Genomic DNA, 25,331 nt, shown 5'->3' on the forward strand with positions numbered 1-25,331 from the left:
GCTTCTGGAACCAGAGATGGTTCTCCTCAAGTTTTAGAGTGGCAGGGAGGCTGTTCCAGAGGGTGCCCCCAGCCAAAGACAGAGATCTACCGCCAGCTTTGAGTTTTGTAGCCCATGATCTGTGGTAGAAAGCTATGTTATGTGCAGTCTTTTCAGACTAGTTGACATCAGTATGGAGTTAAATCACCAAAGAAGGCTTTACCAGCGACGGCCACACGAGTCCCAAAGGTTCAGGGACATTGGCCAAAGTGGCACTTCTGTGGTGTAAACTGCACCTCCAAAGTGGGTGCAGGTGCTTTTGGGAGCGAGCTTTGATCCTGGGCCGATGAAGGATCACACTTGATGGACACAGGAGAGGGCAGGTTTGCATCATTTTCCCATCATACCTTGACCACTGGCAGGGGTGCTGGGTGCCACTGTTGAGGGCCTTGATGGTGTCTTCTCGGTTGTGATTGTGGCTGGCAGCGATGGATCCCCTGAAGAACAAAAAATATGCCAGCATGTTACATAAAACGAGGAAATTCATAGGGCGCAAAACGTGCCAGAGCCCAAATTTAAAGTGCATAAATACATATGCCACCAACCGATGCCCCCCACATCCCCAAGTATGTCCCAGTAAAGCAGCGCAGAAGGCCAGCTATCTCTGATTGAAAGGGTGGACCTGCTTGCAAGAGCCTCTCTTTTCACCATTGGAAAAATTGACACCCTGTACAATGCTCCAAATATTCTCATGTCCTTTAAGAGCTTAAGGTTATATATATTTTGAACCGGTGTATCAGATGTGTAGATGCATGAAGGCAATACTATGAATGTACGTATAGTATTTATGTAGCGTCAACATGGTGCATTTGGTTCGATGCTAATATCCTGCCCAATGGACGGCGCTCCTGAAAAAAGATCGCCTTTTTTGGCCGTCCTGGAGGCCATCCAAAGGGTAGAATTTTGGCTTCATCAGAAGTTTCACCTCACTGTAGAACTCCCTATACCCCCCATCCTTCCCCACCTCATCTTGGCCAACACGCCCCCGCACCACACCCAACTTACCCCGCCCAAAGCAACCACAGCCCACCTGCTCCTCCAAACGCTGCTGCCCCCGGCCTCTCCGAACACTTACCTGAGCCGCTGCTCACCCCGCCCGTTCCGGTGTGGTCTTCTCTGGGGGTGGAGGGTGTTTCCTGGGTAGTCTCTTTAAGTGGCGGTCCAAGAAACGCAGTCTAGAGACTGCATACTGCCCATTTACATATGTACGCATTTGATTTGATTTTGACTATACTCTCTAACCCTTTTTTTGCTGTAAAGACATGTCATATCATGCATAATACCCATACGAGCAATAACGAGAGACAACAGTTGGAGTGTTGGTCTCCCCAGGAGATGAGAGGTGGTAGCCTTAGTTAGGTCGTATTTGGCCGTCTGGTGCTACACACAGTGAGGAATTTATAGACCAGAAAGCCCTTAGCTGTAGGGTCTACAGAGTCTTGCGGATGCCTGGTAGGAGGTTGTTCCATGGCATTGGCGTGTAGTAGGAGAAGTATTGTTTTGTATTGTAGTTTTTGATGTGTCTCCTTTTATTTTTTTATTAGACAGGTAATCTGTACCAGTCAGCGCCCAAAGACTCTATGGTCTGAAAGACAACAGGATAAGTTAGTCTCGAATTGCTAGGATTTGTTTCTAGACGGTCATGGGTTTGAATCCTAGGGAAGCTGACGCATCCATACCTCCTTCTGAGGCCAATAGGCAAGCCCCATGGGGTTGAGTAACAGTACTTGACGCTTACAGTGTTACTTGACAGCAAAATCGTGGTAGCAAGTGCTACACAAAAACACACAATAATTGACAGAACTCATTTTTTTTTAATTTAAAAACCCCATCCAGGTTTTGTGACAAGAAAGTCTGACCATTGGCAGAATCACGGGTGACTGTAAAAGTCCATTTATCGAGCAATTATAAACCAAATATGTCACTATAGTTTATCTATTTTACATTAAGCTGTCCAGAGACAGTCTCAAAACTCACAACCTTGTGGTTAGCAGCAACGCGCATTGAGTGATCAGTCACAGAGACACAGAGACTGCGCATGCAACGGCTTCATTACCAAGACTTAAAATAGTCATCAGAGCAAAAGTTGCTTTGTTTTCAGCATACTTACAGTCACAACCAAATCTTTAACGTTTATTTCCAGGGCAGTGACTGAATCCCAACCCCCTTACCCCACCCCCTCATTATCCCCCTACTGATGGGTATTCAAGGTAGTCCCTTTCAATTGAAGTCCTATTTTTATGTCGATGACATGACCCAGATTTTTATTTTTTAAATCTGGTCACCCTACATCTCTTCAACACCTCTCCCCTTGTCTCCCGTTTTCCCACAATGTGTTCAGTTTTTCATTTTTTTATGCCCCGTCACAAATTAATTTACACACAAATTCCCTTTGCCAAAATTATTTTTCTCAATGGTGGAGTGGGGTGGAAATGGTGGGATTCTCAATTGAATGTTCAAATTGGTGACTGTACATGATTTCCCCCCTCAACCCCAAAACTCCTTGTACCTGCGGTGAATGTCATCAGGTGGGCCCGCAGCTCTAAAAAGGTCACCCACACGTTGTTTGCTGAAGTCACTGCATCCCCACCTGCTAGCATGCGCTGCTCTTTCGCTAAGGTGTCCCCGTTCCACTGTGACATGAAGTAAAACAGCTTTCATGCAATGTGCTTTGCGAGCAATGTGTTACGTCAGGGTCTTCTAAGTAGACCGGCCCACCTCTATTGGCATAAAGTAATGTGGCCTGCGGTCTCTGGTGCAGTGACCCTGAACGTTACGGTTTCTAGGTTTATGGCCTGAGTTCTCTGGTGCAGTGACCCTGAACGTTCCGGTTTCTGGGTGTAGAGTGGCTAGTATCCCTGGGGGACAGATTCTCATAGGTTTGCGCTTGTGCAAAAAAACGGAACATTTGAATTTAGTACCAATGTTGCAGCCTAGACAATGCAGAATAGGGCGACCAGACTTAGCTCTGATCTACATCAGCTAAACAATGTCTTCACTAGAGCAAAAATTAAGTAGACTGTTTGTTTTGTTTTCTGAGTAACATGGTAACAAATGTAGTAAACACATGTCTATTTATGTTATGCAGCAAACAATACTAAAACACTCAGATTACATTTTTGACCTAGTGCAAGCGTTTTTAGCGAATAAGTATTGCTTCAAACCGTGTCTGCTCCATTACGTATTATCTAAGCATTTGCTCAATTATTAGCACTAGTGCTAATCTCAAACATTCTGCCACTGGTGTACATGGAAAGTGTGCGTGAAATGTAGCAGTTAAGCCGAACTGAACTGAACTTAGAGGTTTATCTAACACTGGCACCCGGGGAAGAGCGCTCAGCCAATCAAATGGCCAATCAGATGGCTGGAAACGTGGGTGATACTTTCCACGGCGTATTTAAATTTCCAGCAACCCAGATTGATGGGTTCGGACCGCATTTGCACACCAGCTGGTCTTTAAAGAGCACAGAAGCACTCGCATTCCTGCTGTTCCCATGTGCCACTCGAACTGTTTAGCACCCATGAATCGAACTACATCATCCCCCAAATGCTGACACAGAATCTTTCTTCTCCCACCTTGAGGAGGCCTGCACCCAGGACTTGCCATGGTACCCATTTGCAGTATTGCTCAGACACTTGCCTGCAACAGGGTGAGCATTCCCTGTCCAAGTATGCCCCCGTTTTACTAAACGTTGAGCTATGCATGTAACCCCTGTACAAATAAACAAACTAAACTAAACTAAACCCAAGGGGCAAGACTTCGACTGGGGGAAAAAGCTGCAAGCAGTAACACGCTCCAACTAAACTAGGGCTTCAAACTGCAATCGCTGGGCCAATCCAGAAGACTCCTTGTATAAAAGCCACACATAAGAACCATAACAGGAGGGGTAACAGGAAGCCATGCAACCCACGTATCTTCCTGAATGCCCTCTTAACTACCTGAAAAGAAGGAAAATGCTGAACTTCATGATGGCTTTGCAAACATCCAAGTCTACTGACCCCAAACTGAGATGTTGCAAATAACACAGCAGCCATCTTACCATGGGAAACCCACTGGTAACATCAGGAAACTGATCCCAGCTGAGGTGGTGCATGTTAGGCACTACAGACCCCAGCACTGAGCATGGACATGTAGAATTGATCAACAAGTATGCCACTGGATTCCTAATGCCCAGGCCTACCTATCTGCTGGACCCCACCAACAGGCCTCCAACACTACGGATAAACGCATACCACACCTACCACTACATATTTGTCTGGAAACTGTTAATGAAACAACTGCACAAGTAAGTGTGAGTTAGCAAAAGCAGCAGGATCCAAAGGACTCAGACTAGTGGGATGACCTTATTATGCAATCAAATACAGGAATCACAGATCTCTGAAACCTTTTTCTTCATTGTCCTCAAAACACAACCGATGGTGGTGACCTTAATGCGTGCCCAATGGAATCTGCCTCAAAGGATTTCATCAGAGAAATATGGCTAGAATGAATCTTCCAAGCTCTAGACAATTTCAAATAAATAGCTACAGTTTTCATGATCCGGTTAAGACCATAAAATGCAAGTAGGTGGTATCAAAGGCAACAATGGAGGCAGCAGAAACCCGGTCAACGAACAAACTTGATTGCCTATGCGGAACGCAGTTGACATGTTCTTTTGTTTATAATGTTTAACATCTTTCAAAAATAAAACAATACATCGAGTAAAGAAACAGTCCATACTTTTTCCAAATCAATACAGCAAAAAGGTGCACATACGCATTATAATAATCATGCAATGAGATGAGAGCCATGCATTCCGTTCACACCAACATCGTTCTTCAGCAACGGGAGGACTATCCTGCAGAAAACACCTTCATAGACCTTTCAGATTGCTTAAGAAATAAATACCACCATTTTCCACATCCGAAATACCTTGTCCAAAAACACCTCAGAAGCAGGAAATAAATCCTCAGAGGAATTAATTTCATAAAAAAACATTTCAGTGCATGATATCCAAGCAGAAAATGTTGTCAGAATGCAAAGATTTAAAAGAAGCAAACTCTGCTTTGGGAAACAAAACCACCCAACTCGATTAATCAACATTAAGAAAAAACACAGTGCAATGTGCAAACGTCTGATTGACCCACTCCATCTGACCACTGGTCTTTGGGTGGTAAGTGCAGGGCAAGGCCCATTTAACTCCGAAAGCAGTTTGCACCACTGCCTGAAATTTGTCAAGGTTCTGCAAATGTCGGTCTAAAGTACCTACTAGGTAAATCATACTTGAAACATTCACAGCAATAACAAACACTGAGTGAATTCCAATACTATAGGTAACATGCTAAGTGGCACAAAAACTGTGCCATTTTTTAAATGTATCGACTTTTACTATAATATCTCAAAGGCAACTGCATTTACTCACTGGCTATGAATCATCAGAAATCTCCAATGGCCTAACAACCCACAGATGATTGGCAATATGATGTATTCTGTGAACAAACAGCACAGCCAGTACATCTCAACATACATTCACCAACAAAATGAAGGTTATAACAATTCTAGAGTACCCTAATCCCTTGATGCCAATCACATCTTCTTATTATGGCCAATCTCTGACCCTTCCATTCTGAATTCACAGGTTAGACCAAGAAGTGTGGGTCCAAAAGATAACGATCTATCCTTCTTGTCCAATTTCCTTAAAGACTGAAGCAAAAGGACTTCTGCATTAGATGCTCTGACAGCCTCTCTAACCGGGACCAAAATAGATCTAGCTGAACTCACAACCTGCTGCAGTAAAATCAGTAAAGAAGGTACCTTCCCTATGATCCAACTCCAGATAATCTCTGAACAATACGTAATAGCCAAAGGTAAGACCACCGGGATTGCCTGCTGTTTTGACATTGCACATGTAAAATCACTTTCAATAAAGGTGTGTACTGAGTGGAAGCCTTCTTCATTGGTAACAGCTCTCTCCCGATCATCGAATAATGTATCCAAGTTAAAATGTGAGAGAAAGATAATAAAATTGATCCTCCAGAGGATAGTGAAACTACAGTGAGCCTGGCTCTGTCCATGGCATTAGTCTCCACAAAAACAAGGTGCAGTAATGTTGGTATGACTCACAGCAGGCCCACATGCAGAGGTTTTCCAAAGAAAGGCCTTTGTGATGGATTTTTCCAAAAGAAGCACTGTTGCAAATTCTAATTCTTGAGAAACCAAAAATTTAATTTGCAAAATGTTTATAGCTGTGAAATAAATGCCCATACAAATTGGAAAATCCTGAAAAATGTGAGTCTTTTTCATAGAAGCAGACACTGGCCTCTCAGCCATTATCCTCATCTTCTCGGGATCCACTGCCGATCCATTAATTGACAACACAATCCCAAAATATTGCATTGACTAATTTTCAAACTCAGCTCTCATGTAGCTGTGAGCTGATGTGCTTGTAATCTTTCTAACACATGATCTCTATGCTAGTTTAAAGGGCCTGAAATATTAAAATGCAATCAAAAAAAGATTACAAAACTATTCAAGACATCCAACGCAATCGAGTCCATGAAGCTCTGCAAAACTGACACAACAAAAGGACATTGAGCAGTACTCACAGTGCCCAAATGCCATATGAAAAGTAGCGTTCCACTTACTTCTGCTTAAAGACACAGTAGATAGCAAGCAGCTCAAAGATTGACCTAAAAGCGAATCCTTGCTCCTCAGGTTCCAGAATATCATTGATCAATTACAAATAACCATGGCACTTTACAGTAAGTTTCTTGGCCCAGGAGTATTATTGGGCACGAATAAGAAAGATGACACAGCGGGAGGCTAAGAAGGACCAATGCGTCCATTTTGAAGGTTCTTATGAATGTGCCCCTGTAGTGTCTCCATCCCTTTCACAGATAATGTAAACGAACTGCGAGCAAGACTACTGGATTGGGATCCAGCGATCTGTACCAAAGGCACGAGGTTTCAATGATTGCTGAACAATACTTCCTACCTTTCCTATCATACCATACACGCTAACCACAACAGGAGCAGGTAGGAATAACCACCCCTTTGCCTTCTGCGCTCCCAAGCAGCGGGATACCGCCATCTTCCTGCCCGGCTGTGCTCCATTCTCCACCTCCCTCCCCTCTTCCCCTGCTGGTATCCCATCCCTCTCTTGTCCTGGCTCCAATGCGCCATGGAAATAGAAAAGGCACTATGAGTAGATTCCTTATCCGTTTTTCATGGCAGCCATTTTCTTTTGTATTTTTTTTTAACTTGAGAAACGGTTAGTGCACAGTTTCTCAAGTAAAAAATAGAAGCAATTAGCACCCCAGAAATTATGCCAGGGTGCAAATAGCTACAACCCACTTAATATGGGTGGTTGGGGGGGCAGGGGTTTTTACAGGGGGGTAATGCTGCTGAGTTCCATGTTAGGATCCCTAACTTCAATCAGGTCTATAACTTGGCCCCCTGGCTATTACCTGTTGGTAACATCCCTCACCTCAGGGGCTATTGCTTAATAAATCAAACGGATGAAAGCACTCTTGGCTAAAACAGTTTTATGACTCCAGGAGCAGATTTACAGCTCCAGTTAAGACCTTACTTTTCAGAAGACTGCTTACAAATAACAATGGCATCACCTTAACAGCACAGCGCTAACTCAAAGAGGTCCCAGGTGTGTATGTTTTGGGAGGGGAAATGGAGGTAGTGGGTGGGAATGGTCATAGGGGCTAGCATGGTCATTGTGTAGTCAATGTGTAGATGAAAAGTCAAAGAACACCCACAGGTTGTGTGTAACTCCTCACATCCCAGCTCTCTTCTATCTTTACTACCCATGCTAATAGTTTTGGCTGACAGGTAGTGTTTACAGCATGATCTATACTGTAAGTGAAGTATACAAATCAGAACAGTATCTAAATCGAGAACCAGAAACATGGGTGTTAGGTTTCGCAAGCCAAGCCAAATGAAAGTCATCTTAATACACCTGATAACTGCTGGACCCGTACGCATGCACAAATGCCATAGCCCACCCACCCACCCTGCATAGTGAGTGAGAGCACACAGTTTGCAAGTGTTGACACAGTTTGCAAGTGTTGACAATAAAAGGCCATAGGATTTTATTGTTACAGATGTAGTTATGGAAACAATAATTATAATCTCATATCCATATGATAAACTTTTGGACCGTGCCAGAGGTAGCCCCCTCTGGCCCGTGCCGTCTTTCTTGTCCCACGACTTGTTGTGGACACCGTACAGTGCCCTGTACCTCTTTTCCTTTTGTTCTTCTCCCTTCTTTTCCGGCGGGCGAATGCGCGCGGGACGCAGCATGGCAGGCGCCACCCCTTAGTGGGGGTTGCCGGGCCAGAGATCCACCCCCCCAACCCCCCCCCCCCCGAGTCTCCGCCCTCCTGAGGCTTGCGGGAGGCACGATACGGATGGGGGCAAATGGCAATCAGCGACAGATGAACACGGGGTAGAGAGAAGATAGTCAGGGCCGGGGTACCCCGGAGGCGTCCGCTTGACGCCGACGGGGAGGGGGTGGGGGGCGACCCTAGGTAACCTCACACGGAGTAGAAGAACCTGTGGTGTGGTGAATTACGGATCGTATGTAAGATAACTCCAAGACTTTATGCAAAAATAAAGCTGCTGTGGCATTAACACTTCCAATCGTACAATTGTCTCCGCCTATTATTGCTTGCGCGGGGAAGGGGGAGGAATGAAGGCCCGCACGGGAGAAAGGGTGGGGGGGGGGAACGGCCGGGGGGGAGGTACCGGCCGACACAACACTGGGGCTACAGAATGGAGGGGTGGTGGGTGTGCAGTGAGGGGGGGAGGCGAATGGCGTTAGGCTGCCCCCGCTACGGCGGGCGAATGCGCGCGGGACGCAGCATGGCAGGCGCCGCCCCTTAGTGGGGGTTGCCGGGCCAGAGACCCTCCCACCCAACCCCCCCGAGTCTCTGCCCTCCTGAGGCTTGCGGGAGGCGCGGGGGGGAGGGGGTAACTGACGCTCACAGGGGGGGGGAAGGGGCCGCCCGGATGTGGCTGGGGTACCCGGGGAGTGATTGGGGGGGGAGGTGGCCGGGGGGGGGAACAGGAAGCCGGGGGGGGAAGACCCTACAAAAGGGCAAGGATCGTCGCGGGAACGATCTCTTCCTCCGGTTTCCTGTCCCCCTCCACGTGTTGGGACCTGAAGAAGTTTTCTTTGAAGTGCCTGCCGTCGTTGGTTCGAGCAGCGGTAGCGGTGCCGCTTCCAGCAGTTCCTGCGGAGGAGTTCGGGCATCGTTGGTGAAGGTTCCTGCCCAGTGGCCGGTTCGGGAAACGCGGTAAAAGTTCCAGGTGAGTGTGTGGGCACTTGGATAGGCATGGGTTACGGGTAGTGGTTGTAGTGGGTGGCCGGTGGCGGTGGGGAGGGGAGTACGATGAGTGGCCCGCGTGGGGGGGGAGAGGTGCGGTCGGGGCCTGCACACGCTTCCCTTCGGCGGCCTTTTCCCCCTTGTATCTCTACTACTCCCGGCAGGTTCCTTGTTGCCTCACCCCTATCCCCCCCGCCCTCCGCTGTTGCTCTTTGCCCGGTTGGACAGAGCCCAAAGCCTCTGCGGCTTTTTCCCGATTCCCTCCCCTGGCTGCCGTACCGGGTCCCGGGCGCGTGTCCCCCTAGGCCCCTGCGCGTTCTCCGTTTTCACCCGGCGCAAGGTGCGGGGCTGCATCAGCAGGTGGATGGGTGCAGGGCCTCGGAGACTAGGCCCCGCATACACAGAAAGCGTCCAGCGTTGGCGCAGGCACTGGCGATCGTGGGTCACCGCGCAACCATGGGGGGGGGGAGCCACAAGAGTGGAGCGAGTTGCGGGACGTGTGTGGGTGGGGAGTGGGGGCAGCGGGGGGGGGCAGTGGGGGAGGAGGCGATCGATGTGTTCCCGCGCAGGTGCGGGGGGCGGGGTGGGCACCACGGAGAGAGTGGTCATATTACGATGCCAACGGGTGTTATGCAATATCTGGGAAGCTTGCAGTGGAAGTCGAGCAAGCTTAAGGGGAGAGAAAAAAAAAAATCAAGGGCGGTGTGAATCTAATGAGAACGTAATGCATGTGATGGAAGGATATTGCGCGCATTGGCGAGACTTGCAGTTGAGTCGGACGTGAAAAGCACCCAGCCTACTAGGTAGATTCCCATCCCCCAAAGGAAAGTAGGCAAAGAAATGAGCTCCTGTTAGGAGCCTGCTTTTGATACGGTTACGCGGGCGGCGTGGGGCGGCCGCGCGGTTTCAAGAGTTTCGAACAATGAGAACTGTGTAACTTGACTAATTTACTGCTAAATGTTTCTTGTGGCTTGCCTTGCTATTACCACGCGGTTGCCCACAGGGCTTTGTTTTCTTTTGCAATGTGTGACTAATTTCCTACAAAATGTTTCTTGTGGCTTGCCTTGCTATTACCACGCGGTTGCCCACGTGGCTTTGTTTTCTTTTGCCCAAAGGGTCAGTACAGTGTTGCTTTCACAGGAACACGAGGATTGCTCCAGTAAATAAACAATTGGCAAATCGAAACGGCTATACCTTTGAGAAATGAAAGTAGGCAAAGAAACGAGCTCCTGTTGGGAGCCTGCTTTTGATACGGGTACGCGGGCGGCGTGGGGCGGCCGCGCGGTTTCAAGAGTTTCGAACAATGAGAACTGTGTAACTTGACTAATTTACTGCTAAATGTTTCTTGTGGCTTGCCTTGCTATTACCACGCGGTTGCCCACGGGGCTTTGTTTTCTTTTGCAATGTGTGACTAATTTCCGGAAAAAATGTGTCTTGTGGCTTGCCTTGCTAATACCACGCGGTTGCCCACGTGGCTTTGTTTTCTTTTGCACTGTGGGCGCCGAGTAGCCCAAAATCGGCTACTCCGCGGTTTCGGGAGGGCGGGTCCAGGCGGACAATTGTTATGACATAGTCCCCTCTCCGGGGGTTGCCGTTGGGTTTTGCACGGCTGCGATCGATGGGAAGGGGAGGGCAATATTTGAACGCTCGCGCTCCAGCAACACACGGGACTAGCGAGTCGCTTTGGCACTCCTGGTTGCGGTGGCCCTTGAAAAATTACTTTTAATCTTAAAAGTTTACCGCAAGGCTTGTTCTCCCTGTCTGTTGGGGATATGCCCTTTTCATGTGTTGACTATGCACCTTTCAGGGATCTTTCGTCTTGATGGCGGCTTAGGCCTTTGATTGCGCTTTGCGGGGGGGGCGACCCTTTTGAGGCTATGACTGATCCCCTGGGGTTGGGGGCGGTCGGGTAGTGATCTTGTATTGACGAGGGGCATGCCATTTGGGGACTTCGGGGTGTTGCATGGGGGGATAGGCTAACATGGGAATACCAGTGGTGGGTGTGCAACACAGGAGGGGCGCTATTCAGGGGTTGCAGTGTGTGGGTATATATTGCTTTAATGCGGTTTATCGTTTACATGTGGCACACACCTGGGGCATCGCGGCGTCGAGCAGGGGTGCTTAGGGGCGGCATGCACGGTGTGCGTGACACGCGGGGAACTTTCAGGCATCGCAGCGTGCGGGTTTGAGTGTTAGGGGTTTTTGCATTTATGCACTGCATACGCCACGAGTGTGATTGTTAGGGGTAAGCATTTAAGCACGGCACACGCCCTCAGGGCACCGCAGTCAGTTGCAGGGGCCGAATAGCGGGGGAAGTTCATGGTGCAATGAGGAACAGTGATGCATGTTTGGCGGACATCATTTGGGTGGGGGTACAGTGGTCACCTCGTTTGGTCGGTTTTCCCTTTGGCCCCCCCTGCTGTGCCGTGGTTTGGGTGTTGTTCCGGCGGGGAATAATGCCTATCGTGTGGGCATACTGCACCTCGCCAGTGGCCACTGGCAGGTGCGCCGCTGGGAGCGTCCGGTCAAAGGGGCTTAGTTAAGGGGGTCGGCACGACGGGGCTGACGCCGGGGGGCGTTTCCAGGGGCGGTAGGCGGTTTTAGGTCGTGCGGGAGTTTTTGCCGGGAGAGGGAGTTTTCGGGGAGCTGGAGTAGAGATGCCCAGCTGTGGAGCACGCACAGCCGCTGGGTGCACCCGGCATTGCACTGGGGTATAGGCGGGGGAGGAGGGGAAAAAAAAAGAAAAAGAAAAAAAAAAAGACGACAAAACCCAAGGGCCATGCACTAAACTAACATACCTAGGGATAGAAATAGATACTGAGGAGGGCTCATGCCGCTTGCCCAGGGACAAGATTGAGGAATTCATAGCAGACATTGACGCGGCACTTGAAAGCGAACGAGTCACTGTGAAGAACATCCAATCTCTGGTGGGAAAGTTCAATTTTGCCGCGAGGGTTATTCCGGCTGGGAGGGTGTTCGCAAGGAGGTTGGCCAGGGCAAAGGGGGAGCCGAAACAGCATGGCATAAGATACGCATGGGGAAGGGCATGAAAGAAGACCTCCGAGTGTGGCGCACCTCTTAAAGGACTTCAATGGGGTGTGTCTATGGCAGGCACCATGGACAACTAGCGCTCAGTTACAGCTGTTCACGGACGCGGCGGGGCGGGTGGGCTTTGGGGCCATATTGGGGAGGGAGTGGTGCAGGGGCGACTGGCCCAAGCAGTGGAACAGAAGGGGCCTATGCACGAACATAACAGTGTTGGAATTATTCCCGATTGTAGTTGCTCTGCACATCTGGGAGAGCGAATTGACCAACAAGCGGTTGGTGATATGGTCAGACAATATGGCCGTTGTCCAGGCGATCAATAACAATGCGGCACGATGCCCAGCCACGCTATCGCTGCTGCGCAACTTAGTACGGAAATGCTTGTACATAAATGCAGCGGTATGCGCGAGGCACATTCAAGGAGTGTCTAACACGGTGGCGGATGCTCTTTCTCGTTCACAGATGGCACGATTCCGGAAAGCGCATCCGCAGGCACGGCACAACATGACGCCATTCAACGAGCAGCTGTGGCACCTCGTAAGCTGGAGCAGGGAATGCGACAGTTAGCCACCAGGGCTCTGGCAGGGAGCACTAGGGCACGCTACAGAGCGAATTTCACAACATTCCAAAATTACACCAGACATTTGGGGGCGGTGAGTGGGGAGGAGAAGGTGCATGGATTCACGCTCAGGGCAAAGGAGGAGGGGAAAATCAAGGTCATGGATGGCGGCGCACCTCAGCGCAGTGGCCTTTCATCACCAGCTTGAGGGTACGTCCGACCCAACCAAAGGTTTCTTGGTCAGGTCGGCCCTAAAGGATGGGACAGGGATAGGGGTACCACGCAAACAATACATGAGAGGAGACCCATAGAGTTCGAATTACTAAAGAAGATAATGAGGGCCTTAGCAGATGTATGCTACTCAGGACACGAGCATACCATGTTCAAGGCCTGTTTTTCCACGGCCTTTTTCGGCGCGTTACGGGTTAGCGAGTTAGTGGCCGCGGCTAAGGGCGATAGAGAACACAGGGCACTGCTAATAGGGGACATCTCCATCATGAATGAAGTACTATATATAAAGATAAGGGCATCGAAAACCGATCAAGGGGCCAGGGGCTGCTCCCTGCCCTTGGCGAGATTGGGGCAAGACACATTTTGTCCGGTAAAAAACATGGAAGGGTACCTAGGGATAAGGAGGGAGGGACCCGGGTACCTATTTACACACGCTAACGGCACACCACTCACACAGTTTCAATTCCAGAGGGTACTGGCCAGCACGTTAGAAAGAACAGGGGAGAACCCGGCACAATATTCCACGCATTCTTTCCGCATAGGCGCGGCAAACACGGCCAGTAGAGAAGGCATGGGGGAGGAGGCGGTCAAGAGGCTGGGCCAATGGGAGTCCGATAAATACAAAGGGTGCGTACGCCTATAAGAAGGGCGGCACGGGATGGGGGGGGAGGGGGTATCTGCGGAACAGGAGGAGGGACACATCCGGTAATCACTGTAATGTTTCCTCACAGATGCGGCACGGGTATGGATCGTGGGCCATTCCTTCGTCACTCGGGCGGCAGGAAGAGCACGGATGCACACAGGGATGGTAACTTGGGCTTTCGGCAGACACAGATACGGTGGTTGGGAAAGGCCGGCCTCCACTGCGACCAGTTGTGGGACACCCTGGAAACGGCCTCGCACATGCATGGCTACCCCGATGTTGTGCTGATACATGTGGGGAGGAACGACCTGGTCCCAAGGGGCCGCAAGGACTTATCCGCTCGGTTAAGGGCCCTGTTTACCAGAATTGGCAGGGAATTCAAGGCGGTCGAAGTCATGTGGTCTGAAATTATCCCCAGAATGGTATGGAGGGGGGCGGTAAAACACGGGGCGATTGAGGAATCGAGGCGAAAGACCAATGGGAGGATGGGGGGATTTTTGAAAAGCAGGGGAATGGTTTGGTTAAGGCATCCTTTGCTAACATTAAAAGTACCCGGGTACTTTGAATCCGACGGAACACACCTTTCGGATGTAGGAACAGCACTGATGTGCCTGGAATGGGTAGAAGGGCTAAGGAAGGTGGGTTGTACATAAGGGCGGCCAAAGTGGGGGCACGGGTAAGGAGGGGGCGAGAGCCATTGGGGGGGGCTGAGCAGGAGATCAACAGGGGAGGGTAGGAGATGCAGGAAGGGAGAATGGGGGAACTCTCTGCCGCCGGCAGCCCGCAGAGAGTCTTGGAGGAGTTACATTGCGATCCCTGTAGCAAAGTGCTGTCAGGCCCATAGGGGAATGCACAGCCAACAGATTAGATCTTACGGTGCCCCAGGAGTACTAGACTCAGGGGAGGCCCTGGGAAAAAGGGGAGGGAGATAGGGGTCTTGGAAACCATTCCAAACCCAAAAGAGAGTGGGGGGAGAGCCGGGGGGGGGGGGTCAAAAGAACGAAGCTCAAAATACAACAAAGGTATACAAGGGGAAGCCCTCCGGGGGGGGAAGGAATTGGGGGATGAGGGCCTCAAGTAGAGGCTGTGCTAGAGTAGAAGGTGGGACGGTGAGTCTCATTAGCAGGGGACACTAGTGCATATGGACATCGCAGGATGATGACCTTTTAGGCAGGGAGAAAGTGGTGGGTCGGCACCGGAGGTCGGGGCCGGCCCGGTGTATGTATGAGACATTGGGACACTGTCGGTGGTGTCTGTATAGGAATTTGCCAGTCGCCAGGCGCCAAGGGGCGGCCTGCGGTAGATAGAAGGGGACCTGGGGGACGCAGAGAGGGGAGGGGGCGGGCAGAGCTGCATTCTGGGTCTATGGACCAAAGTTAAGAGGTGAACTACACGCTACGGATGGGGGCAAATGGCAATCAGCGACAGATGAACACGGGGTAGAGAGAAGATAGTCAGGGCCGGGGTACCCCGGAGGCGTCTGCTTGACGCCGACGGGGAGGGGGTGGGGGGCGACCCTAGGTAACCTCACACGGAGTAGAAGAACCTGTGGTGTGGTGAATTACGGATCGTATGTAAGATAACTCCAAGACTTTATGCAAAAATAAAGCTGCTGTGGCATTAACACTTCCAAACGTACAATTGTCTCCGCCTATTATTGCTTGCGCGGGGAAGGGGGAGGAATGAAGGCCGGCACGGGAGAAAGGGTGGGGGGGGGAACGGCCGGGGGGGGGAGGTGCCGGCCGACACAACACTGGGGCTACAGAATGGAGGGGTGGTGGGTGTGCAGTGAGGGGGGAGGCGAATGGCGTTAGGCTGCCCCCGCTAAGGGTGGGAGGGTTTTGCGGAAAAAGGAGGAAGAAATGGAGGACACTGAGTTCACAGTGTACCTCCAGCCTATTTGAGACCCCGTTCAGGGTCTACAAACAGATTGTGTTTTTCTGTTGAGCTGGAAGCCCTTTTTATAAGACCCAGGTGTATCTGTTGGGGGCTGACCCAGCCCCCAGGCCGGCAGAGCCGACTGTCTGGCCCCCCAGGCAGGGGGGTGGTGTGTTCCTGTTCTCTCTGCCTGCCCTTAGGGCGCTTAGCACCCTGCTGCTTATTGGAAGGGTGAGGTGATTTTCTCACCTCACCCTTCCTTTGCTTTGTACTGGGGGAAGACTGCTGTCTCCTGCCTAAGTGGGGGAGTGGAAGAGGGGCCAGGTCCGGATAGTGGGGGGAGCTGGCCCTCTCCCAGGCTTGCTGGATGGTACCAGCAGTTACCCTGCCTCGCTTTGGGAGGCCCTACAGCATTGGCCAGAATCACGCCAGCTAACAGCGGGAGTGTTTTAATCCCACATACACTGTTGCGCTTGATTCTTCGTCCATTAATAAACATGTTTGCTGGGTGTATTAAAGGCCTCTGATAGAAGGAAACGTGGTATTAACATGCATCAGGATTCATTGTGGAAAGGAAGGCTATGCTCGCTGGGGGACTCCAAGCTGGAGCTGGGTCCATGTTTGGGATGCAATGCAATGATGCTTTATTTATAAGAGAAGATGTGACGTGGCACATACAAAAGGGGAAATGAATGCAACACCCCCTTGAAAAAAAGGAGGGGGCACTAAAGAGTGTAAGAGTCTGGTGCTTACATCAAGAGGAACATGGAACAGACGGACGGTTCAGAGCGTTCTAGTAACTGTGTGCGGGATATCATTTATCTCCACATAGGGGGCAGATTAGAACATTTCTTTGAAGAGGAGAGTGTTGGTCCTGCAAATTGAAACTGAAATGGTGCTATTTGGGCAATGCTGAGATGTGACATTATTGTGCTATGCATGCATTTGTGCATACAAAATATGTTGTAAGATGCTTGCGAGTTTATTGGTGTGATCTTTTTCTCTTCCTTTTTTTGGTTCTGCATCGTTTTATCTCATTTTGGAAAGGTTTGAAATCAACCAAAAACTATTTTAAAAAAAAATTCTATGCCGAGTACGTTTTTAAAAGAAAGATGTACGTAGTACGTAATTGTTACATTGTGCCTTTTTTAGAGCACCATATACGACCCTTCTCTGAATAAGCAGTATTCACCCTGCTTCCCCAGAGCGGAACCAGTCGAGCTCTGTCTTTCCTGCTTCTCTTTTAAGCTTTCAAGTAGTGCAAATCTCACCTATTAGAGAGATGTGAAGTATGTCTTTAGGGTAGGAACACACATAGCTTCGGAAGATAATAATACCACGATCACATTTTTATATGACACTTTATGCCATAGTCTACTTGCTTCTAAGCACTGTAATAGTAGAGGGTATCACTCGATTTAATAGTACTCAATGGATGGATCTGAGAAGGATGAAGGGCTGAGTCAGCTGAGTCAGCTGAATCAGCCTTGCTAGGAATCGAGCTTGCAGTATGTGTAATGCGATCCTAGTGCTATCTGGTTCTCTGACCTGACCTTGTCTGTCAAAGGGACAGTGCTATTTCCCGTGCATACCCTTTGGTCTCATTACTCTCCATTTCTTAGACCAATGTGCTGAACGCGCCCTGACAGCACCGGAAGTGAGCTAAGGTCGCGGTTTTCCTGTCTTAGAGCCGGTGAGGAATGGGAATGGCGCCGCTGCATGCTTCCGGCGTCCCTCTACAGTGCCTTGCGGCAAACACAGAAATGCGGCTATGTATGCTATTCTCTTCCAGCTAAGCCATTATAATACAAGTGGAACTGCGCAATGTTTCTTAAACTCTTGTAAAGAGTTTTTTTTAATGATGAATGTCACAATTCCCTCACAATAAAGACATTATGATGCATGGCAGCCTGTAATACTAGCTTGGAAATAATGTGCTTATTACAGGCTAGTTGTGACATCCCTACTGCTCTGTAATCCATTACTATGCTTCTGTTGTGATGTCACAATGCCTGCTGCTTGAGCCTGCATAGAGCAGAACTCCAGCTCTGGCTGCAGCACTTAAATAACGCCTTTTATTTATTTATTTTTATTTATTTATTTATTTACATTTGTTATACGCCCAGGCCCGCAGTTATCAAGTCATTCATGACAAGCTTTACAAATTCCATTCTTGTAAAATCGCTTTCTGTGCCTCGTGACAGCCATTAACTAATAAGGAACTGTTTAGGTTAGTATGTTTATTTGGTGCACTGAAGAGTTTAACACATCAGAACACGAAGCTGCATGCATGGTATTGCCTATTTTAAAAAGAAAACGTTGTTAGCTACATTTTTATTAATCTTCTTTTACTATTTTTCTGCAACACATTAGATGTTGCATATGGTTTTATTTTGTAATCCAAACATATTCTGCATCGAGTTTATGTATCCGCAGCTGGAATTATTTTACAATACATTAAGCAAGAGGCTAGGTATTAATGGGGGATGAAAGTGTGTGGCCATGTGTTATAAGGAATACAATATCCCCTACTGTACTTAAAATGTATGTTGCAGTGTGGGGTACGTTATCCCATGTGTAACACTAGAGGTGTGTACTTATCAGAAGCATTGTGTGTGTTAGTATGTGTCAGAATTTAATTCTGAAAAAAACACAACAATAAACACTGGATGTTGTGTGCCTTCCCAACCTCCAGTTTATGAACCATTTACAGCGCGAGAGTGGGGACTGCTGCTCTCGGCTCTGCAGGCACTTGCTGTGTCCTTTTCCCCTCCTCGATCACCCCTTTCATCCCTCGCCAGCACGATGCGGATCCAGCTCTTAGGTCGCTGTCCTTTGACTGTGTCTCTCCATCTGTCTGACCTTCACCCAGTTTCACCACAGGGGTGGCCTGAAGCTACACACGTGTGCCCTGGACAGGGGCCACATTAAATAAGGGAGATATAACCAGTGTTAGAAGTATACCAAAATAAAAGTAGTGGAACACCGCTCCCGACCGTTCTCGCTCACTTCGACCACTCGATCTAGTCGTTTTGTCTGATTTTTTTTTGCATGATACCGAAGCCTGAACTTTTATAGGCTATCTTCATTGCATTTTAAACGGATGTTTTTTTTATTGGTAATATAATGACCCTTAATGGCGAACTCCTCGAGTTTCTAAGCCCCACACCTATGTTGCATGGGATCATCGTATTCCATATGTGAGCGCTATGCCCCTGATGTATCCTCCTATCCTGGTGCTACTATTAACCATCTAAATGGTACTCATTTTATCAAGTATCTAAGGACAAAAGGCAGAGTGTCCCTTGCCGAAATGTGAGCATAAGGTTCCACACAGAGCTTTGGAGTTCTAAATCTGACCCCCATTGGGCCGCTCTCTGTTGTTCCCTTGCTCTGTCTATGCCTCCATTTTTCGTACTGCGTTCCAGGGCGTGGTTGCTACGTTCACACTATGGATATATATAGCGATGTCATACATACCTATGCAGCTGTTCTTTCTTCTGCTGCACAACAGTAAATTGCATGCAGTGTAACTGCTGAGGGGGTTCACATATTAATATAATGGAAACACTGCCTATGTTTCTCAGCCAACTACTTAATCTTAAACTTTACTATAGCCTACCCGTTGGCTGCATAAAAGAGATGGCTGTCACATAGTACGCTTTTTCAGTGAGCTTCTGCCACTTAAGGGTTGAGTTTGCCTTCCAAGTGGCGGTACACTGACACACTGGCGTAGCGGAGGACCCTGCAATGCGGGGTGGGGGGGGGGGTGGCTGGAGGGTGGATGTGGGTGGGGGGAGTGCTGCCTCACGTCCTGCGAGGGGGCCCCTCAGACTTCAAAAATAAATAGTTTCTTTTTGAAGTCACTCTGCCTTCATAATGGAAATCATTTCTTCATGAAGGCATAGTGACTTGAACATGTCTTTTTTTCTCTTTTAGTCTGAGGGTCCCCCCCCCCCCCGGCCACACCCCTTAACATGGAAGCCTCCAGGCTGGAGGCCTGCATGTCATGAGGTGGGGTGGGGGGCTTTGGACTTCAAAAATAAACTATTTTTTTGTGAAGTCATAGGGCTCCCTCCAACTCCATGAGGTGGAGGCATCCAGATCCTCTGCAAATGATGGGAAGGCCTCATTCCCTGGACCAACGGATTCAGAAAGGTAAGAAAAGGTATTTTGTTTAAATGTGTGCGCTTGCATGTAAGTGTGTGTGTATGTGTATATAATGTAATGTGTGAATGTATGATGTATAGGTGGCTGCCTGGGTGTGCGTGTGCGAGTGTATGGTAAAAGGGTGCACATGTAACTGTATGGGTGTCTGGGTGTGTCAGTGTATGGTGAATGGTGTGTGTGCTTGTGTTTAATGCCTAGATTACTTATTGGTAATCTTCATTACTCCTAGCCCTACTCTTCCTTGTCACAGTACTTGTGTATGACGCAATTTGCCTCATACAAAAGTACTGGGACGAGGTAGAGGGATGGAGGTAATGCATGGTTTAGTTACCTGTAATCTTCATTACTTCTAGTCCCACTCCTCCTTGTCCCAGTACTTACCTATGAGGCATTGTACCTCATTCGTAAGCACTGAGATGAGGAAGAGGTATGTGGAAGCAATTCTGGGCAGAGGAGCTGATTTATGGGGTTGGGAGGGAGAGGGGATTTGTCGGGTGGTGGGGGTTGTGCACTAAATAGTAATGGTCATCCATGTCCAGGCTAAGAAGGCATGATATGTGTTATTTGTGCCTGGACAGGCATTTTGGTGCAGCCAGTCTAGCCATTTCTTACTTTGGCTTGAGTTTTTTTTTTGACTGGGCATCTCTGTCTAATAAAGTTGTCCTGCTAAGTGTAATTACCAGGCTAGACTGGCATGTATGATACAATAACCATAAGTGTTATTGTTTCGACTAGCATTTTGATGCAACCAGTCTAGATATGTCTTAATGTGACATGGCATGTTTTACTGTAAAATGTTATTACGGATCTAGTCTGGTCCACATTGTGCAGCCAGTTGGACATGTTTTTATTGTGGCATGACATAATAGCAACACATTAAATTAATGAAAGCATTAATGTTCCTGTGCACTGTTGGTGACTTGCAAGTATTGGATTTTTGGATCGGCGTTACCTTACAAAAGAATTGCAATGGCTCTCGCTTTTTAGCCACTTTTTCACAGAAAGTGTGCTGTATAATGCATTAAAACACATATTTATATCTGTCACCTAGTGCACTGTATGGCGTGGTAGTCTGGGCCAGGAAAGAGGGTGGCACAACCCGTGATTTGTTGCCGAGCTGGTGTGTGCTCGCAGGGGGCCCCCAGATTTTGTGCTCCGTTACTGCACTGACATTTCATTGGTCTGTGTGCTAAGAAAAAACGACTGGCTGTGGTTCACCTCTGCAGCCCCCACATCACAACATGTGACCTTGCCTCTCCATGACATTCCTTATGTAATGAACAATAGTGACTACAAATGTCTATGGTTACAAAGCTGACATTGGTGGTCAGTGGCATAACTGTATGGAGGCACACTACCCTCAGACAGAAACATGCAGGAACTCGGAAATGTAGCATTGAGTATGCCTGATAACATTCCTCACACATGCACACACCCACAATGCATTGTGTGAACATAACTACAGTTGCACTACGTGCACCTATACACTGATGCATTGTGTTCCCGAGGCAACAGGTGCATTGTCTGTAGTCTGTACAAACCTGCTGATGCATTGTGTGCACATATCCTCTGTGTGTGCATAAATACGTACTGATTAATTGCATGCCTATACTTATGCAGTGTGTGTACACGCATACAGCTACATTGTGTGCATTTACCCGCTGATGCAGGGTGTGCATATACCCACTGATTTATTGTGCGTGCATGGTTACTAATGTATTGTGTGCACATTCCTAATTATGTTTTGTCTATATGTTTACTGATGCATTGTACTGTGAATTGTAATTAGTTTTTTATAACACGCTTAATCCCCAGAGGTTCCTAAGCGTGGAACCCGGGATCGAACCTGTGTTGCTTCACGCCGTCTTGCTTCCAAGACAAGCGTGTTGCCCCTGAGCTATCCTGATGCAAGTCCTCATTCAGTGTTCAACCCACTAATGCATTGTGTGCACGTACTTACTGATGCATAGTGTGTGTGTATTATATGTACACCAAAGTATTGTGTGTATATACTTACTGATGCATTTTACACACATAGTGATGCATTGTGTGATATATTGTGTGCTGATATCTGCTAATACATTGTGTTCACATACTTGCTAATGCATTGTGTGCACATACCCTATGAAGCATTGTGTACTGTCAGGTGTATTGACCCCGTTCGAGTTATTATGCTGCAACATTTGGTGCTGTGGGCTGAGAAAATCCAAGATGTCCGAAAAGCCCACATTTGCGCCAGAATCCAGGAAAACCGCGCAGTTTTTGCACACACCAAAATGGTCGCCTGACCTGCCACCCACCAGTGCGAGCGTGATGGGCCAGAAGCGCCATGAGCGAAATCAGTGCAAAGGAATATGGTGCTGTTCAAAATCCGTTTTAATTGATGTAAAAAATTGCTAAAATCATGGGCACAACACCACCAAACAAAAAATCCAACGTCTGGTTGGGTGTTCTACATTACTCTACTGCAAAATCCACATCAATACAATGTTAGCAAGGATCATATGCCATCAAGTAAAATCCCCTTTTTTAAATGCATTAATTCAAGAAATGGGTGCAGTTACCGGTGTTTGACACTGACCGACGCTAGCGATCTAAACTCTGACAGGAGACCTGCATTTCAGGAGCTGAAGAGGATCCTAAACCAGCTGGGACTTCAAAGCCTTGCTGGTTAATGAGAATTCCTAACACCTACTATTCCCGGGCCCTATACTAGAAGGCAGTCTGATTTAATTAAAAGTTCAAGAGGCCTCTGTCCATGGGAAGCATTCACACCTGCCCTTACCAGCAACAGCACAGGAGATCACATGGTCATGTTAACCAAATGCAGAGTGGCACCCTGGACTGATGCCCTGCTAGCAGGAAAAACCAGACAAAGGATGCCTTCAGCTGAATGGGATATGCTGATTTTGGGTGTGAACTGTAAACATTGCTCTGGGAGAAACAAGACATCTGATCTCTGAGTCAAGCCAAGCTTCTGGGGGCGGACCCAGACTCAGATGTGAATTCCATTAAGGGCAAATGTATGTTTTATTAAATTGCTCATAAAATATTGTATTAAGCTGACAGAAATGTACAATTTGGGGATTCTTAATATGAGAAATGTACCCACAATTTGAGACTAAGCTCAACTCTGTGTGATGTTCTGAGACCGAACCTCGTGATTATTAATATTACAGACACTGTGGTTATCTCAGAAAATCGAAAACTTATTGTAATGTGCCCAGAGAGGGGGTGTGCCTCCGGGGAAGATTTGATGCCGAACCGACCAGGGCAAAACCCACTAAAAGCACAAAATGTTGTAGTTTCTGAACCCAAGCTCGCAGGAACATGGGGCTTGAACAGAGAACTGTCTTGAAACATGTTTGATTATGAAAAATTCATTTATTTTCTAAGTAAAAGCAAAGGGGCGTTTCTCCAATAGTTTGTAAAAGGGTAGCATCACTCTGACTCACAACTCAGTTATCCAGTTAAAGGACAGAAAATCCTCTAGCCTATCAGGATCCTTAGTGGGTTGGGCATAGGAAGTTAGCCTTCCCACCCATTTTCAAAAGACATAAAAAGAGCCACTGAGACCTAGGTGGGGACTGCTCTTTCCACTTTCTTACGAAGCACTTTGACGGACGACTTCAAATTCAGGCAATATCCAGAGACCAGAACTTAGAAAACCAGACTCCAGATTCCAGAACTTTGAAGCAGAAGGCCTACTGCAAGCTAAAAGTATTCTCAGCTGGCCTTACAATTTTGCAAACTGATTTACCCCAGACTTCCAAGGGGCACATCAGAATAAAACAGCCGGGCTGTGCTGTTTGATTCTAGCCAAGAACCTTTGCTAGAACCAGAACCAGACCCAGAAAGCAGAGCTGTATCTAGAACCGCAGACCAGACCAGACCAGACCGCTGTGCAGTGCCAAGAACTTTTGCCAGGACCAGAGACCCAGACCAGCAGAGCAGAGCTGACCCAGATAGCTGTGATTTCAGAACCACCCGCTAGAAGTCCAGTCTAAACCTGTTGACCAGATCTTGACGGCCTATTTCAAAATGATAGTGTGAGTATCCAGCCAGAACTGTGCAGAACCAAGCTCTTAGTCTAAAATAATCTCATCCCATCCATTTCAACCTATTTAGAACTGCATAGAAATCGTGTGTCCATTCTGTGATTTCAAACCTGTGAAAGTGGTATTTGTCATTTGAATCTTACTTTATTTCTGAGAATCTACCTCCACTAAATTGTCCGTATCTGTTGAACCACACGTCCTAGAAGCGAGATTTAACTTTCATTTTAAAGCTAAGAACCTAAGCTTTCCAACTCCTTATAGTTTTTCCGTAATCGCGATCGATGCACTCGGAAAAAGTGCCGCGAATTGCAATTTGACTCAATTTCTCCACCTGTCAAAAATAGCTGTCTTTTGCTTGCAACTGCTGAACTCCGTTTTCAACCTGATAATCATTCATGAATCACTGATAGTGTTGACCTGAACCAATCTTAAATAGCTGTCACCTACCCTGAATCTCCTATAGGGAATTAAAATAATTTTTAGCATATTTTTCACTTCATTGCAAATCACATTTAAAAGTATTTCTGCCTGTTTTAAAGCATACCGGTTGCTCTAAGCTTGCTAGGGGGGAACTGGAATTTGTATTGCATTTGATTCTATTCCTGAAAACTGTGGGCTCTCCTTCCATCTCCTTATATTGCATAGGGGGGGAGTGAATTGTCAAAAGAAAAAGTGATCATATTATCTCTTGTTGAAACCATATCAGTTTATTTCTGTGCTGCATTCTTTCCATCATTGTTTTTCCTTGAAACCATAAAAGTACTCTCTGCTACCTTATCCTTTCTATACTAACTCCTCACTGATTGAAAAGAGTGTGCAATTTTAACATTACCCATTGTTGATCAATGTTATATTCATAAGTGTGCTATCAAATATTAATTTATTCATAAAAGTGTGATATATATATATTGTTTAATTTTTCAAATAAATCTTTTAATTTGCAAAACAAACCTACTTCTTGGCTCAGTGAGGTCAAGGGGATTCAAAGAGAGGGGCATTATACAAGGGTTTATCATCCAGATCTATGAACTTGTCATAAAAATATATAAATAAGGGCTTCCCTTGGGCATCCCAGACTAGGCATTGACTTAGTTGGAGTGCTTAATTGAAGTCACTTAACAGTACACATACCTGCCTATGTTTTTTTGTGCACATACATACCGATGAATTGTGTGCATGCACCTGCTGATACATTTTGTTCTAATACACAAGAGTGTATTGTATGCACGCAGCTACTGATGCACTGTGTGTAGATACTTGCTGATTCATGGTGTGTGTGTGTATACATACCGTGTGTGCATACATACCAAAGTATTGTGGGGATGTACTTACCGATGCATTTTGCACACATACTGATGCATTGTGTGCATGTAAATACTGATATATTGTG

At 47.5% G+C, this 25,331-nt stretch overlaps 1 protein-coding gene across 4 annotated transcripts in view; it reads right to left on the reverse strand.

The window, feature by feature from the left end:
* Positions 1-25,331, reverse strand: part of IL15RA (interleukin 15 receptor subunit alpha) — a 573,938-nt gene that overhangs the window by 136,412 nt on the left and 412,195 nt on the right. For all 4 annotated transcript variants that reach the window (XM_069629654.1, XM_069629655.1, XM_069629657.1 and 1 more), the window contains one exon: positions 387-476. In XM_069629654.1, coding sequence (XP_069485755.1) covers positions 387-476 — 90 coding nt within the window. The remainder of the gene's footprint in view (positions 1-386; positions 477-25,331) is intronic.

The sequence above is a fragment of the Ambystoma mexicanum genome, chromosome 12 (genome assembly GCF_040938575.1).
Source record: "Ambystoma mexicanum isolate Mex_15411 chromosome 12, UKY_AmexF1_1, whole genome shotgun sequence".
Lineage (NCBI taxonomy): Eukaryota > Metazoa > Chordata > Amphibia > Caudata > Ambystomatidae > Ambystoma > Ambystoma mexicanum.